The 16,726-nt window shown below is 42.6% G+C and overlaps 1 protein-coding gene across 2 annotated transcripts in view; it reads right to left on the bottom strand.

Annotated features, from left to right (window-relative positions):
- GRK3 (G protein-coupled receptor kinase 3) overlaps window positions 1–16,726 on the bottom strand; it is a 278,817-nt gene that overhangs the window by 180,421 nt on the left and 81,670 nt on the right. The window contains exon 2 of one of the 2 annotated variants that reach the window (XM_088467892.1): window positions 6,171–6,247. The exons of the other annotated variant lie outside the window; for it this stretch is intronic. Coding sequence (XP_088324018.1) covers window positions 6,171–6,247 — 77 coding nt within the window. The remainder of the gene's footprint in view (window positions 1–6,170; window positions 6,248–16,726) is intronic. 2 annotated transcript variants of the gene reach the window in all.

Raw genomic sequence — 16,726 nt, 5'->3', positions numbered from 1 at the left:
TGTGAAATCCAACATGCTGGACAATCTGATTTAACAATTCTAATCACTTTTTGGTTGCGATCTGTGAAGCATATACATTGCAGATATTTTTATACAATCATCTGCAAATTGCCACAATCAATTGCTGATGTATGGGGGCCTTTAGTCGCATACAAATAATGCACCGCACCGTTTGGTCTGTCTAAATGGTTTCTTCTCGTGAGGAGAAATGTAACTAAAGTGCCGGCCGCGCGGCTGTTTTCCTGCTTAGCACGAAGCCAACAGCCTCGCGGCTGGCACTGTAGTCGGAGAATGCCTGCTCTCACGATTAAACACCCATGTTAAGCATTCTCCGACTTAACTGGCAACTGCTGGACCAAACAATGCAGTGAATTGAATCGCTCCAAAAGTTCATTCCCAGGGCTATTCAGCATCAATATAGGTCACTGCACATACTGTAACCTGCAGTCAAAATATAGGCAGGTGTATATGTTTTGCCTGTCATTTATTTAGTGCAACCAAGCAAGGGAATAGCGCTACTGTTCTTGTAATCTATTTATTATCATCATCATCATCCTTTATTTATATGGTGCCACAAGGGTTCCGCAGCGCCTTACATAGTACAGAAACAAAGTACATAAAATGTACATAAACAGTTGAACAGAACAAGAAAACAGTGACATACAGTACAAGACATTGCAGGACAAGTAGATGGTTTATAAACATTGCTGCAACAGTAGCTGGATGGCAAAAGTCACGGGTTAGGTGCTGTTGTAAGGAGTATAAAGTAGATAACAATATAAGTAAAGGAAGGAAAAGCACATGAGGGATGAGGGTCCTGCTCGTGAGAGCTTACATTCTATTTAGCACTACTATGAAGGGGATTAGTGACCACTGCAATTAATGTATGCTGTTGTGGAACTACACGTCAGCATGCTCTACCATAGTTTTAGAAAGCCCTAACTGCAGCACTACCATGATGTTGTGCAGCAGCTGCGGCAATTAGCGTATGCTGCTGTAGAACGAACATACCAGCATGCCCTGCAACAGTTTGAGCATGCCCTAATAACAACTCTGTGGCAGGGCATGCTGGCCTGTGTGGTGTCACAGCAGCTCTCAGTGGGACACTGGCTGTTGGAATCATAACATTATGTTAATAACAACCAGACTTTTTGCACGTACAACAGTGTCATTGCAGTTAGACTGTTGACATTATGACTGTCTACATTTTTTTGTTGACCTTTGATTTGTGTGTCTATGACTGACATTTTGACCCTGTCGATATACTGGGGTCGATCCTATTAGCCGCGATGATCTCGCCGGTGTGAGTCATCAAGGCAATGGCCACACTTTGAGGCAGCCTGGATTCGCTGAACTTTGCTCGCAGCCCCGTAGCTCAGAGCGGGCCGCGAAGGGTGTGAGTTGCCAACCGGCTAATTGGATTGACCCCTATGACTGCCAACATTATTTATTTTTTTTATGTCAACATTTTGACTGTTGATCTTATATCCATGTCAACCTTTTGGTTGTTGTCATTCTGACAGTTGCCGATCTATTGATGGTCTAGGTTTTACTAATCTAATTTTTTGACAACATCCCCCCTCTTTAGTCCCTATCATGTGATGATAAACTCCGCCCCGTTTCCCAGGTGTGGCCAGCCCAGGGACTGCGTGGACGTACGCAGTCTGCTGTGCTCAGAAGCCGGCCAATTTGAGTAAGCTGAGGCTTACTCAGCTGGCCGGCACCCCGGCGCTGTCCACCATCGTAACCATCGATGTGTGCGATGATGATCCCACCATCCGTCGCAGTGCTGGGATCGCAAATGCAGCAAGGGGTGTCATACACCTCCTACTGCATTTGCATAATTGCAAGGATCACAATTGCAAAGCTGCCTGCGATCCTTGCTGAATCAGGCCCATAATACCACAGTTATAGAAGGTGAAACCCTTCTCACAATGGTGTTTACATATTCCTTGAAAACTATGCATGCATACCATTATTTCCCAAAAACATCCTATGAGATTATCACTTTACCAACAAAATCCACCAACGTGTAATCCAAACACGTTCATACTTGTTTGACTTGTCATTAATTTATAAACAAATGCAAAGTTTGAATTCCCAACACAGTAAATCTGAATGTATAGATTTGTGCAGCAGACTGTATAAAGTGTGGTCAAAGCGATCCAGCCATTACAGAAATAAATTGATGAGATCGGTGCTCTAATAGACCATCTGGAAAACTTCAAACCTTCTTTTCCAAACACTCCGGGAACCATTTATTTATAGCCATAAATATAATAAAAAAGTATATTATTCGTTCAAGCCCTATGGCATTGCTGGGAAAGATTCAACATGAAACAAGCCTATTATTGTGCAAATTTTCCTTGGAATCTGTAATATCAGCTACAATATAGCCCAAAGTTTATAAAGTCAGAAACAAGTCATCCATGATTATGCATTAATAAAAGCAAATTAAAAAGCCAGACACACTAAAATCTAAAAGCTGAATATCCCACTATCACAGTCATCTTATTTAAAGGTCTTCAGACATTATATTATTGAAAGTCATTTACACAAGAGGTGCTGGCAAACAAAGAAAAAAGCTTTACCCTAATCATCAGTGAGGCCATTTTGTTTGCTAAATCTACAACAAGTGGACTTGTATCTGAAAAATCATATTATTTTGTATGTTACTATTATATAATGTATGAACACAGTCTAACATTTCCAATGTATTGCATTCCATTAATCACCAGTAAGTTTTCCAGCCTAAACATTCTGCTTTTATCCTTTTTTAAACTGTATGTATTACTTCTATGGGATTATTATTATTATCATCATTTATTTATATGGCGCCACACGTGTTCTGCAGCACCTTACAAAGTACATAAACAAATAAGTGACCAGCGACTTACAATACAATACAAAGCAGGACACAGACATGGATAATAAACATAGCTATATTAGCGACCTTTACACCCACATAAACAGCCAAGTGTTACTTGCCCTAGTGGGGAATAAGAAATAAATGAAAATACAGTAAGGAGAAGCACAAGTGGGTAGAGGGCCCTGCTTGAAAGAGCTTACATTCTAAAAGGTATAATATCACCTTATTAAAACTCACAAATGAGCTACTGTACCTATGTGTGTATACAAACCCATACACTGGCTAATTGTTACAGAAAGGTTTACTTTAGCCATGTAACATTTTAAATCAACTTAATCCTCTCATTTAGCCAAACCCTCTATAATCACAATGGCATTTAATGCCAAAAATGATGTTGAACTACACTGAAGTGCCAAATGTCATGGGATAGCAGTATGGAAAGGTAATGGTAGGTGGAGTCACGGCACTGTGACTTCTTGGAAATGCCCAGACCTGCATCAGTTGTAATCTGATAACTCGCGAGTAAGTTTGAATACCGCCTAGGCTGCTCATGGCAAGGTGACGTGAATTATCGGAGTACGAACGGTGCATGATAGTAGGTGCCCGACAAATGGGACATACCATTTCCAAAGTTGTGCGGACAGTCAACATTTCCCGATCTACAGTGTCACGTGTTTACCGGAAATACCTCATGGAAGGCTTTATCACCCACCGTGGACACCGCAGTGGCCGACCACAGATGCAAGTGCTGTCTGGCCAGAACTGTCCGTAGTAACAGACAAGCGACACTGGCTCAAATCGCATCCACGTTTAATGTAGGAGGTACCAGACACATATCAACCAGGTCAGTGCAGTGTACTTTAGTTTCCATGGGATATGGGAGCAGAACACCCACTAGAGTGCCCCTGTTAACACTATAACACCGGATACAATGACTCACGTGGGCTTGTGATGTTGCTAATTGGACTCTGGAGTACTGGCAACATGTGGCATGATGTGATGAGTCACGGTTTCATTTGTTTCGGGCTGATGGTAGGGTTTGGGTGTGGCACAGACCCCATGAGGCCATGGACCCCAGTTGTCAGCAAGGCACCGTGCAGGTTGGTAGTGATTCCATAATGGTTTGGGGTGTGTTTACGTGGCATGGGTTGGGTCAACTGAAAAAGTCTTTGTTCAGAGACCTCTACGTTGCATTACCTGATTGCCATTTGCAGCCCTTCATGGACTTCATGTACCTCCGCAACTAAAGAATATTCCAGCAAGATAATGCACCTTGTCATCGGTACCAAGTAGGCCAGAATTGGTTCAAGGAGGTCTTCCATCCAGTTTTGGGATCAGTTGATGCACTTTGCCGGGCTAGAGGTGGTCCTACACGATACTAAGCATCTATCTCATTATTTTTGGCACTTCAGTGTATCATAATGCCAAACTTATTTATGCATTTTAATTTTTTATCAAAAATGGAAACATGCTGCAATTCTTCAACACATAAAAAGTTCCATATCTGCAGGTAAGTGGGAATAAGCCCAGAGAGAAAGGAAAAATGCAACTACAAATGTAATTTTTTTTCTTTGGTATTGTCCATCATCTAGATAAAGCCTTAAGGCTCATACACACTAGACAATAAATTGAATGATATGGACGATAACCATATTGTTCATAGCGTTTAATATCGTCCAGTGTGTATAAACGATATCGTTAACGATGCGCGCTCCCATGGATCGTTAACAATGTTTTTCATTGCCGGAAGTTGCAGGACAACCTGACAATATCGTCAACAACTGCAAGTTCGGGGATGTGGCAGGTGACATCACTGAACGATATCGTTAACGATATCGTTCAGTGTGTATGCTCAATGTCGTTTCCGACACTGAGCCCTGCAATTCAAGTGATAACACTTAACGATATCGCTCATTAAGTGTGTATGAGCCTTTAGCTTTACATGTGCATACTCATTTACTGATGGATTTAAATATACAATTGGCTTTTGACTAAACAGGTATTGGAGATGTTAAATTAAGTGATTAAAGTTTCTCATTTCAAAAAATAAATAAAATGGAGTGTCATTGTTTACTTCACCCACCTTCAATAGTGACACCGACAATCTGTAAAATATTAGTTTTCCACATACATTAACCTATTTGTAAGTATTTGAGATCCTGAAGACCCTAAGCCCCCTATATACATCCTTTTTGTTTGTCTTAACCCCTGAAATACTCATTTATGTTTTTTAGTACCCACTCTGGGTCATATGTATACAACATTCTAAGTAATTACAACAAACTGCAAGAACGTGTACTTAAGTTCAGTGGATATATAGCAAATCCCCCAGACAAGATCATTCTAACCCTTGTTAAGATCGTACTTGCACAGCTGATTGGTTGGAGTCACTTATTACGCTGTAAAATATAAAGTAAGATCGGGTACACATAAGAACGACGTGTATCCCAGCCGATACAATGCCAGATGGAAGTATATATCGGGTGGTTGTACACACCGCACTATCCGGTGTACGACTGTGCAATATACCCTTCCAACCTGCATATGGTCGTCACGTGAACGCACGATTGAGGTTACACATTGAGGACCTCATTCAGAGTCTCTCACTAGCGCTTTGCACTCGCAAGCGGTCCGATGGTTTTTGTACGTGCATTCGGACGCTTCGTTCTGCACGTGCGCAAACTACTCTGTGCGATCGCAGGCCGCTCGCTCGCCCAGCAAAGACAGCCCAGTGAAATGAGTGACAGGAGAGACTGTTTGTCGGCGGTAACTGGGGCAGGACACTAATAACGGGGGAGTGGAGGTGCGAACGCAGGCGTGCCTGAGTGTTTCAACGCCGTTTTAGAGGCGTGCATAATTAAGAAGCAGCGTCATAATACACGTCACATGCTTGTTTTTTACACTGAAGTCCTCGCAGTGCTTGCGGTAGGGTAAGGCAACCACAAGCGCTGCGATCGCTTCCGATTGTCTTCGATGTACCAATGTTTTAATACACTTCCTGGAGATGACGGGGCGGCTGGTTGGCGGCTCTGCCTGTGCGATTGGGCGTACGCTGGTCGCTTGCTAAGACATGGTGGGCGTGCTTATGCCTTGGCGAGCGATCGCTTCCCGTGGCGTCACTTTGACAAATTTGCATTCGCTGGGGGCGAGCGATCGCATCTAGCGAGAGACTCTGAATGAGGTCCTGAGTGTTATGGATGATATATTGTTAATATTGTTATTAAAATCCACCACTGGAAGATAACACAAATCATCATTAAAAACATAAACCAGTAACAGTATGACAATATGTACTGCTTACCTATCTTCTGGTTGAATATTTTGTCAAAGGTCAGTTCACCTCGTTCTTCCAGATACTTCTGCATGACACTTCGTATGCTGAAATCAAACAAGAGGCTATTGATTAATAACCCATCAAAAGCACTAAATATAACATTTGCATTGGTGTATGAAATTCAGGCACTCAATATGATAAAAAGGTTCCTTTGTGCTTTACATCATTCTTTCCACTACACAAACTCTAATGACACATGGACTCTATTCAATAGTCCTAAGAATGAGATGACTGTACCTGAAGTCACCATCACCTGACAATGAACTTTGTACACTGTGGCGCAATAGTGTTTACAAGACTTTACTACTATCTAACAGAAAAACAGGACTGCTTTGTCACTTTCCTGCATTCTCTATAGACTCTGAGTGCTGAAAAAAATGACGACCTTGAGTTGAGCGCACCAAAAAAATTATTTTATTGTAGCAGAAGATAGTCTACGGAATATAAATGTACATCTTAAATTCAACAGAAGAGTGACAATATAGACAACGGAAAACTAAAGGTGCACAGACACTGGCAAATCCGGCTACTCAGATCTCTCTCAAATTTGCCCACAGAAATTTGAAGTGTGGTTCAACAATAACCAGACACAGTGACAAATACGGTTATCATTTGTCCACATTTAGCGTCTGTCCTGATTGGCATACAATTGCTTCTGATCAGATAATATCATGTTCCTTACAGATGGCAATTTGCAGCCAGTAAGGTCTGTCATCCTAATTACAGCATGTATGGCACCTGCAGGCGTTTCTGTACATGCAGCTAATAATGTTTCTACAGAATTTAAATTAAATGCTGAATGCATGCCACATGCCACCACTTATATTATAGAAACACAAAGGCATTATCATATGTCCTGGAATTTCAGAATCTAACCTTCTGAATAGCTTTTGAAAGCAGCGTTGATCTATACTAATATAATAAGAATGTTGTGTCTGTTTGTTCCAAGTTGGCGCACAACTACAGAAAAGATTCTGTAGTGCGTACACACGGTACGATATCTATGAATGATATGAACGATAACGTTCAACGATATATTGTTCATATCGTTCATTCTTATGCAGTGAATGACCAACGATGCACGTTCCCACATGAACGATAACGATATCTATGATCGTCCGTACATGCAGGCCAACTTACATGATATTGTCATCTTTGCTTGTCCAGAGATGTGGCAGGATGACTTCACTGAAATATATCTTTGAAAGATCTTTCAGTCGTTGGTGGTACAGATTGTACCGTGTGTCTGCTGCATTAGAAATAACCTGCAATTTGTTTCATCTCAATCTGTCAAGTTAAAGCTGAGCAATAACAAAAACAGGATTTATTGACACCATCAATTAAAGAGATAGGTGTGGCACCATGCGCGTGGCCGGTAAGGGGTGGGGGGAGGGGTGGAGCTGTGTGTCCACGTTTACTTTAATTGCATAGGCTACACAGCAGTGTGTGCACAGGACACTCAGTGACATTGGTGTGAGTGGTGGGTGAAGTCGCTGCTGCCACCAGTCTGTATAGTGCTGCTGGTCACGCGGGAAACTCTTGCGACACTGCCTCTATGCAAAGCAATACAACTAGAACACCTCAAATGAAATTTTTTTTGCCAACAGCAATATCATTGTGGACGAAGCCAGCAGACAACAGCTATGCGGCTATAATAATTCAGCATTTAGATGTATACATGTGACACTAGACTAAAAATAAAGTGCAGGTGGAATTACATGAAACAAATGTCAATGACCTTCATAAATATACTTATGTAGTTTGTTAAAGAAAATAAAGAAAATAAACAGGTCCAAGTCGTCCTGTTTTTCAATAAATATTTAATTTCCTGTGCGATATTGAACACTGGAGATATTTGCGGCAAGGCTGATCTGCTAGTGAAGTATTTCTATGCACACACAACCTTGCCTCTGCTGAAGAACACATCATACTGAAAAGACAATTGGGGGAGAAGTGTCAATAGCAGTGCCCCATAAAAAAAAAAAAAACGCAACTTACCTGATCCCCACTTCTGCCGACGACCGCCACTGTCCGCTCCTCCTGGCCGCTCTGCACTATGGGAGAGACGTAATGACGTCTCTCCTAACCTGCTGCAGGGTGAGCCGCAACTCATGAGCGAGCTCCAGCCGGCTCACTCCGTGAACGACGCAGCAGCCAATGAGAGTCTGACAGACTCTCATCGGCTGCTATAACAAACATACAGCCGCCGCTGACGGCTGTATGTTTGTTACTCTGTAGTGTGGACCGCGCTCGCGGTTTGCACTACAGGGCCCGGGGGTGGCTGAAAACCTGGTCGCCAGGCAGCCAAATCTGGTTGCCATGGCGACCTGGCCCCCGGGTATTGTCGAGCTCTGTAGTAAACGATTTTCGTTCATTTTTCCCTTGAAAAAGTGAACGAAAATAGTTTACCAAAATCGTTAATTTACAAAACTGATACGTGTGTACGCAGCTTTAATGTTTAAAAACAATAAGGCATCAAAGAAAATGTATGGTAACCTAATGGGAGATCAAATATTATAAGTAAATAAATATACAGTAAAGTAAAAATTATTTCCATGCATTATGCCAGGTACACACCTTATGAAGGTGCGATCCAGCGTCGTGATGTAAAAATACATTGCATCGCCATACACACTACACGATCCGCCCTATGACAGCACAATGTATCGTTACATGCTGCTTGTAACAGCACAGCATCGGCTGTGGAATCACCCCATCTGATTTGCATGGTAGTTGGAGCGATTCAATAAACGAAGGCTGAAAACGACATATGATATATCATTCCGATCTGCGCCGGTACACTATATCGGATGATAAATCATAAAGTGCGTACCCAGTTTAAGTTTTATTTGAAGAAATAAAAAAGTTATATATTAGTAATTAGTATTTCTGGCAATATACTTATGGAAATTGGGCTATAAATTTAAAAATCGGACTCTATAAAGTCATTTTCTAAACCTGACATTTCACTCACCTGAGTGCACCACAATGCTACTTAATAGACCAGGGGTGGAGAACTTTTTTTCTGCCGAGGGCCATTTTGATATATATAACATTATTCGCGGGCCCGGTGTAAGCCACGCTCCCTCCATGTGATGTCACACAGGGCAGGGCCACAATCGCCAGTGAATACAGCGATGCCCGGAGCATCCTGAGGATGCTCTGGAGATCTGTAAGGGCAGCGGTGTGACAGTCTGAAGCGTCCTAAGGATGCTCCTGGCGGCACTGCTGCATAGATTTTGGCTGCAGTGTGCCATTCTAGGTACCCTGCTAGCCAGATAAGGCTAGCGGAGAAATGCTCCGAGGGCCAGACCAAATGACTCTGAGGGCCTTATCCGGCCCCCGGGCCTGAGGTTCCCCATCCCTGTAATAGACACAGGCCTTTCATGAATTTAAAGTGGAACAAAAGAACATAGTTTAGTGTGTTTAACATTTTAAATTATGCTGCACTTCTTTGATTAAATGTAGAACAGAGACAACTACTCAGCAAATCATTCTCAAGTTTATGCTCATGATACACTATCTGCGTTGCGCTGTTAGCAGCAATATATATTTTGGGGACGCAGCAATGTGAATTGCACCATAATGGACAGCATCAAGTCCACTCCCCCTTTGACTGCATGCTGCCATAGACTCCGGAATTGGCCCAGGCTGCGGCGTACCTGGCGCCGCCCCTCTCTGCACTGAGGTACTGGTAGCCGCCGCTTCCAGTCCCACAGCCTGCAGTTACCATAGCCTTGCCGCAGCACAGATTCCCTACATATTACCTGACTCTGACTATACATTTAAAAGTGGTATCTCAGCGACAATTTGTCCATTCTAATATCGCCCAGCAGCATAAGGTTAACCACTTCAGTGGTGCGCCCAATATCTTGGCCACGTGGGCCAAGTTTTCGGCCACACCAACAATCCAGGCATTGTGAAGTTTTGTAGCACCTCATAAACAAACAATGATGATGAATCTCTCTTCTGGATGTTCTATATTAAACCCAACATCCTCCAGCAATGCCCTGTCTCACCAGCCACAATCACCAACATAAAGTTATCCCAGCAGAAGTAAGCAGCTCCAGGTTACAACTGAGGGCACCATGGAGAGCTGCTATTGGCCTGCAGACACTCATTGCATAGTTGGTACGGTACTTATAGTCCATGAGGGTCTGCAGGCCAGTAGTGGTTCTCAACAATGGCAGCTGCTAATACCTAGTGTTCGCAAATACGCGCTATAGCGTGTATTTTACCCGGTATTGGGGACCGGGGACTCCCTTTTCCAGAATAGGTGTGTCCCCAAGGACTTCCCAGCGGCCAATCCCTTGGCTCCTGATTAAGTGAAGTGATTGATGATGACCCGGCTGCAGGCTTTATAGTAGGTGGAGCTACTACAGAAAAATGTGGCCGCGAATAAAGATATCCCCTGCACCTGGAGAGGAGTGAAGAACTCCCCTGCACCCGGCTTCGATGTAGACAACGTCCGGTAAGTGCAAGCGGGTGGGGTTTGGTACTGCAGGGGAGTGGGTGACTGATGCTGTGGGGGTGAGTGGTTTAGTTGATGGCGTTACAGTGCTGTGGCAGGTAGGGATTCTTCTGGGCGGGTGACGTGCTGTGCTGTTTCGGGTGGGGTCAGTACTTAGGGTGAGCTGTTGCGGGTAGCTGGCGCGCACGCCAGGGGGGCAGGTCTGAGAGTTAAGTAATATCCCACCCCCCCCCCCAAGAAAAAGTAGGGGAAGGGCAACGCCGCCGTCAGAATGGAGGGGAAACTGGGGGGGACATGGGACAGCAAGGAGCATTACCTGCTGCAGATCCAGGACCTGGAGGGCCGGGTGGAGAGGTGAGCACGGCGGGGGACCAGCAGCGGGCAGCCTGGGAATTGTAACTCCACCACAGCTGGATAAACCTAAAGATCATGTCTAGCTGCTGCCCAGACTGACAGGTAAGCTCTGCCCAAGTGGTTCTGCAGCAGCTGATATATATTGTCTGTTAGACGGAGGAGCTCACACAGCTGAACCAGTAACGTGGTTACAGCTACCTGCCTCCTCATATCCACTATATCCTGACTGTGAGGGTGGCTGAATCTACCGCCTTCCGCTTTTTGCCATTAGCCCTTGCGTCTGTAGGGGGGGTTATCACACAGACAGTGGGATAAATATTAAATGCAGAGGAAAATGTCAGGATAGAGAAGGACTGTCGCACTGTGGGAGTTTTTTTAGCTAAACAGTGTCCAGACACCTTACAACACACAGAGGATCTGGTCTGTGCTTGAACATGATCTTCATGGGATGTACCAGACAATATGGACACAGCAGGGATCTGTGTCATGTACTATGTGTTGTCTGTAATGTGCTGGGGGAACGGGGCTGGGAGCTGATGTACTAAGAAGATTGTGGGGAACTGGCTGTGAATGCAGAGACTGCTAAAAAGCAAACACGGGAGAGACAACTTCCATTGTATTTAATTTTGTGTCCAAGGGGGTCTATGTACCAATAATCGCTGCACTGCTGCAATTATTATGTATCCATCTCGCCGGGAATATTTTAATTCTTACTGAAAATATCCAGGCTATGTACCAAGGGGAACTCGCAGGGACAGCGGTTGCAGTAACCACTGTCCCCGCAAGTTATATGCCTGGCATTAGGAGTGAAAGACTTCTCTGGGGGAAGCTGACACTGCGCATGTGCACAGTGTCAGCTACAGGGGCCAGATAGGGGCTGCGGGGGAGAGATCGAAAGATTTCTCTCCTGCACCTGGAGCCCCCATAGGCTAACAGTAGATTACACCATCTGAAGATGATGTAAACCACAGCTGCTAAACTCCGAAAAGCTTCGCTTTTTGGAGTTTAGCACATAGGGGTAAGATCGTACTCCCCATTGATAATAATGGGGACTGCAATATGAGGTGCTAATTAGCACTTTGCCAGATATTTCTGTGAAATCTCCTGCATTATACTATTAGTACAAAGGATCGATACATAAAATTATGCAGAAACTACAGTTGCTATATAAATTTATATAGAAATCAGCTTGGTACATAGGCCCCCAAATCACTACGGCTCCTTCTATAAATAGTAGCACCATTATAAATATTATATATAATTTTTTATTAAATATATACAAATTTATATCCTTTTTTTTTTTTAATCACATCAATTATTATATTTCTGCTTAGTTTTTTTTTGTACATGCACCAGAGGTCTGACATGGTAATACATTTAAGGATTTTTTGGCCACTTTGTCAAGAGAATAATGATAATCATGTATTAATATTATTATATCCACTGGAGGGACATAGCTTGAGTGATTACAATTGTCATCATAGTCTGCCCATCTTGTTTCCATCCTAGAGGCTTGTCACAATGCGTAGTACATGGCAGTGTGGTTTTATTCTGAAATATTGCATTCTTAGTAGCGCTCACATGCAAAGTTACTCAGTGTACATCTACTGTAGTTTACTACCTAACGTACCTTTGTACCAGATTACAACAACAAGTATATAGGGCATGTGGGTGGTCTCATGGCTTATGAGAGTTCAGAAGCATATATTGTAATGGGACCCAGAAACTGTGGAGTAGGACCCCAAATTTTTAAAGCGAGGGGGCCCTGGGATCCACATTTTTTTTTCGCTCACCGCGATCTCTGAATACCAACTATGTGGTGTCATTTAATAGTGATTATGAGGGGGCAGTGTACTTACCATCTCCAACTAGCTGAAAGCATACTGTGCTTGTCTGGGGTAAGTAGTAACAGTTTGCTACTTATCAAAGGAGGAATACACTACCGGACCTCCTCGTGGATACAAAAGAGTGGAATAGAGGCAGCGCGCTGAGATGAGCAGCTTGATTACACTAACAGAGGAAGCAGGTGGAGTCCATGCTGCAGTATTGTGTGGCTGCTCTGTAGGAAGGCACATTGAACTTCCTTGATAATGAATCGTATAAAGTCTGGTGAACACACCACAAATTGAACATCTATAGATCCCTTGTTAACAAGTTTGATGGAGTAAAGAAGAATACTTCCACTCATTAATTGACTAATTCGGGACATAGATCTATGGCACCAATTCCCTGTTCTGCCGTTCCATGAGCCGATTCACCGATCAGTAGCTATCGATGATCGGGTAATTCAAAATGTTAAAAATACCTGATTTAACGATTCTGACAATTTTTCTTTTTGTGGGGGGCTTCATAACGATATCATAGTGTTTTGGATAAATAACCCACTGGCTAGCTTACAGCAAGTCATCCACTTACTGGAAGGGTTTGAAAGAATTGCTCAACATCTAGTTCCATAATATAATTAGTCTATAAGGACCAGGTAAATGAGCAACCTTCCTACTTTTGGGCATTATATGTATCCAAGCTTCATGCTTTAATTGAATAACGGATCTGTTATACAAGGTTTCCTTATATAAAATCATATACTTTCTGAGCAATTAAGAAGGTCAATTTTGTACTTGTTCAGTTTCTGTAGAATGGGATTTTTCTAGTTAAAATACTCTTACATCCCATAGATATAATTCACATCCACCCAGTCTGTCTCATCTCTTGACAAGACATAATACACTTTGATCAAAATAGTCCAAAAGCCTACGGTGAATAAAATGCTGCAGAGCTATGTATATGAAGTATTTTCATGATGATGCAATGTATATATTCATTTTAAGTCCCAATGCAGCAAGCTGTTCTAGCATTGCATCTGTTGTCTAGGTCAATCTCCTATTATGTGCTAATTCATTACAGCGAATCTGGATATCATTTGCTTCTAATCAGGATAAAAGATTGGTCTTCAGCAAAATCAGTATGCAGTAAATCATCTTAAGGTAGTTTGGATTATATGTATGGCCTTTGACTTTTTTCTACCGAAAGGCATGCCATTTGAGATTTAATAGCATACGTAACTAAGTGGAATGCCAGGGGCCAAAATTTAGGAGACAATTTTTTTAAATGTACATTAATAAAAAAAAAAAAAATGGAATTACTGTATGTATGTATTTCATGGATTATAAATAAATATCTACAATTAAATATATATGTATAGCCAAAATAGCCCACATAGTAACCCAGTGGTTCCCAAACTTTCTCAATTCGAAGAACCCTTAGAGTCTCCAGAAAAGGGGGCCCTAGACTGCACACCCTGAATAAATATAATGGGAGGTGCTACCTGTGGAGACTATTGCTGCAAACACAAGAAGAGAAAGTACAAGTGCACAACTCCAACATTACTAATTATATATAATACATTATGCAATAAATTTTTGCAATAAATAGAGATTTTAGCATAATCATGGCCATGGTTATGGACCTACACCACCACGCCAAGGTAACCTCTGAGGGTAGGTCCCTAACATACTGGGGTTGAAATCCAGAGTGCAGGACACCCCCAAACAGGCCCAGCTGAGCCACCCCAGGGCATCACTCTAATGAGAAAAGGTGAAGTGTAAAAAAGTGTAAGATAGATAAGAGCAGCTGCTGCAGCATATATAAGAAGGTGAAAAATAGAGGATTAAAAATAATACATATATTAAACAATAAAGGTGCTAAAAGTGCAAAAAAGGAAAATATGTTTATAATGCGATGCCCTGAAGCAGTCCAACCAAAGCAATCCAGGGGACCCACGCCCCAAAAATCAACCCATAGCTGCACTACAGTATAAAAATGTATAGGATTTACCTAGGATTGTGCCTTGTACTAAGGTGCAGTCAATATGCCAGAATCCCTGCTTAAAACCAAAGGGGGAAGGGTGCTAATCTAGGCTGAAGGCATCTCATACTTTCCAGGTGTGCATGGGAGCACACTGAATATATATATGGGAGGTGCTACCTGTGGAAACTATTGTTGCAAACACAAGAAGAAAAAGTACAAGTGCACAACTCCAACATTGCTAATTATATATAATACATTATGCAATATAATTTTGTAATAAATAAAGGTAGAGACCCTTAGAGTCTCCAGAAGTTTTTTCAGGCACCCCTAAGCCACAATATTAACAGAGCAGCCTCGTTTTTTTAAGTAGTTGGGTCAAAATAATGTAATAAGCATATAGATCAGGACAGAAATACTTATTTAATTGTTTGCAAAAGTAACACATCAATCCAAGGAAAAATATTTTATATCCATGTCTCTCTCCTTCTCTCCCCCTTTGGCCCTATCCATGTCTCTCTCCTTGCTCCTCTCCTTCTCTCCCCCTTTGGCCCTATCCATGTCTCTCATTGCAGCCTCCTCCATGTCTCTCACTTTTCCGCTCCCTACTTACCTTTCAGATGTGATCACCAGAGCACTCCGGCAGCATTGCTCCTCAGATCACACAGACTGAGATCAGACACACACTGTGTTGTGGGACTTCTTTCAGCAACAGGCAGTCTCGCGATTCAGTGCCCGTTGCTTTCCACTGACAGGACCGCTCCCGCACTGCGGGTGTATCTGCATGCGAAACGCTATGTTATAGTGTCTGAGTCGCTGACACTGTAACGTAGCATTTTATGTGCAAATGCACCCGCAGTCGCACACAGTATATGCCGTGTATCATTTTAATCAGTACAAGCATAGTATGCACATTATCTTGGGACCCTGTGGCAGCGTTTCAAGCAGGTACACCACATGCTTGTACTAATTGAAAATGGAAAATACTAAGTATGTAGTGAGATAAGGTTACTCTAAAAAATGATAAAGAGTGTGGATGATGCAAACTATGAAGCAGCACTATTATTAATGAGCAGTATCTAGGTAAGCAGCTTCCTAGCACCGCTCAAATCAATGAGTCTGAGTATTATTCAGATTAAATAGCGGTGTTACGGCAGCGCTATTTCACGCTTGTAAATCACTGTATATTACACCAAGCATTATATAAATAATTATTCCTTAATTGGGGTTAGTATACATCTCTTTTCTAGTTAAAGGTAGATGCTCATATGGGATAATAAAGGTGTGGGTGTTTGGAATTGTGAATAATATAGAAGATCTATTGTTTTATTGTAAGTTACAGCGTATTTTCTCCACTACGGCTTGGTTTATTTGTACACACTACAGCTACTTACAGGATATTGCTTATTCTGTGAATGTTACATTCTTTAGGAGTATTTATAAATACAATGTAACAATGATAAACACACAACCTGTTGGAATTGTAATAAGTATCATTTTGCGATCCTATGAACTATAGAGGACTGATTCAGCTAATTAATTTTACATTTAAGAAGGACTTATTTTTAGCCTCTATAGCAGGGATGGGGAATCTCCTGCCCAGGGGCCACTATAAGGCCTTCGGAATCATTGGTCTGGCCCTCTGAGCTTTTTTCTGCCAGCCTCACCTGGCTAGCATAGTGCCTAGAATGGCACCCTGCAGCTGGGATCTATGCAGCAGTGCAGCCTGGAGCGTCCTTAGGGCGCTTCAGACGGTCACACTGCTGCACTTAGAGCTCCCCATAGCATCCTCAGGATGCTCTGGGCATTGCTGTAATCACCAGCGGTTGTGGTCCCGCCCCCGTGTGACATCACGCAAAAGGGGCGTGGCCTGCACAGGACCTGCAAATAATGT

The sequence above is a fragment of the Taudactylus pleione genome, unplaced genomic scaffold (assembly GCF_031769625.1).
Source record: "Taudactylus pleione unplaced genomic scaffold, aTauple2 ptg000078l, whole genome shotgun sequence".
Taxonomy (NCBI): domain Eukaryota; kingdom Metazoa; phylum Chordata; class Amphibia; order Anura; family Myobatrachidae; genus Taudactylus; species Taudactylus pleione.
The sequence above is the reverse complement of the archived record's forward strand: the minus strand, read 5'-3'. Positions and strand labels throughout refer to the sequence as shown.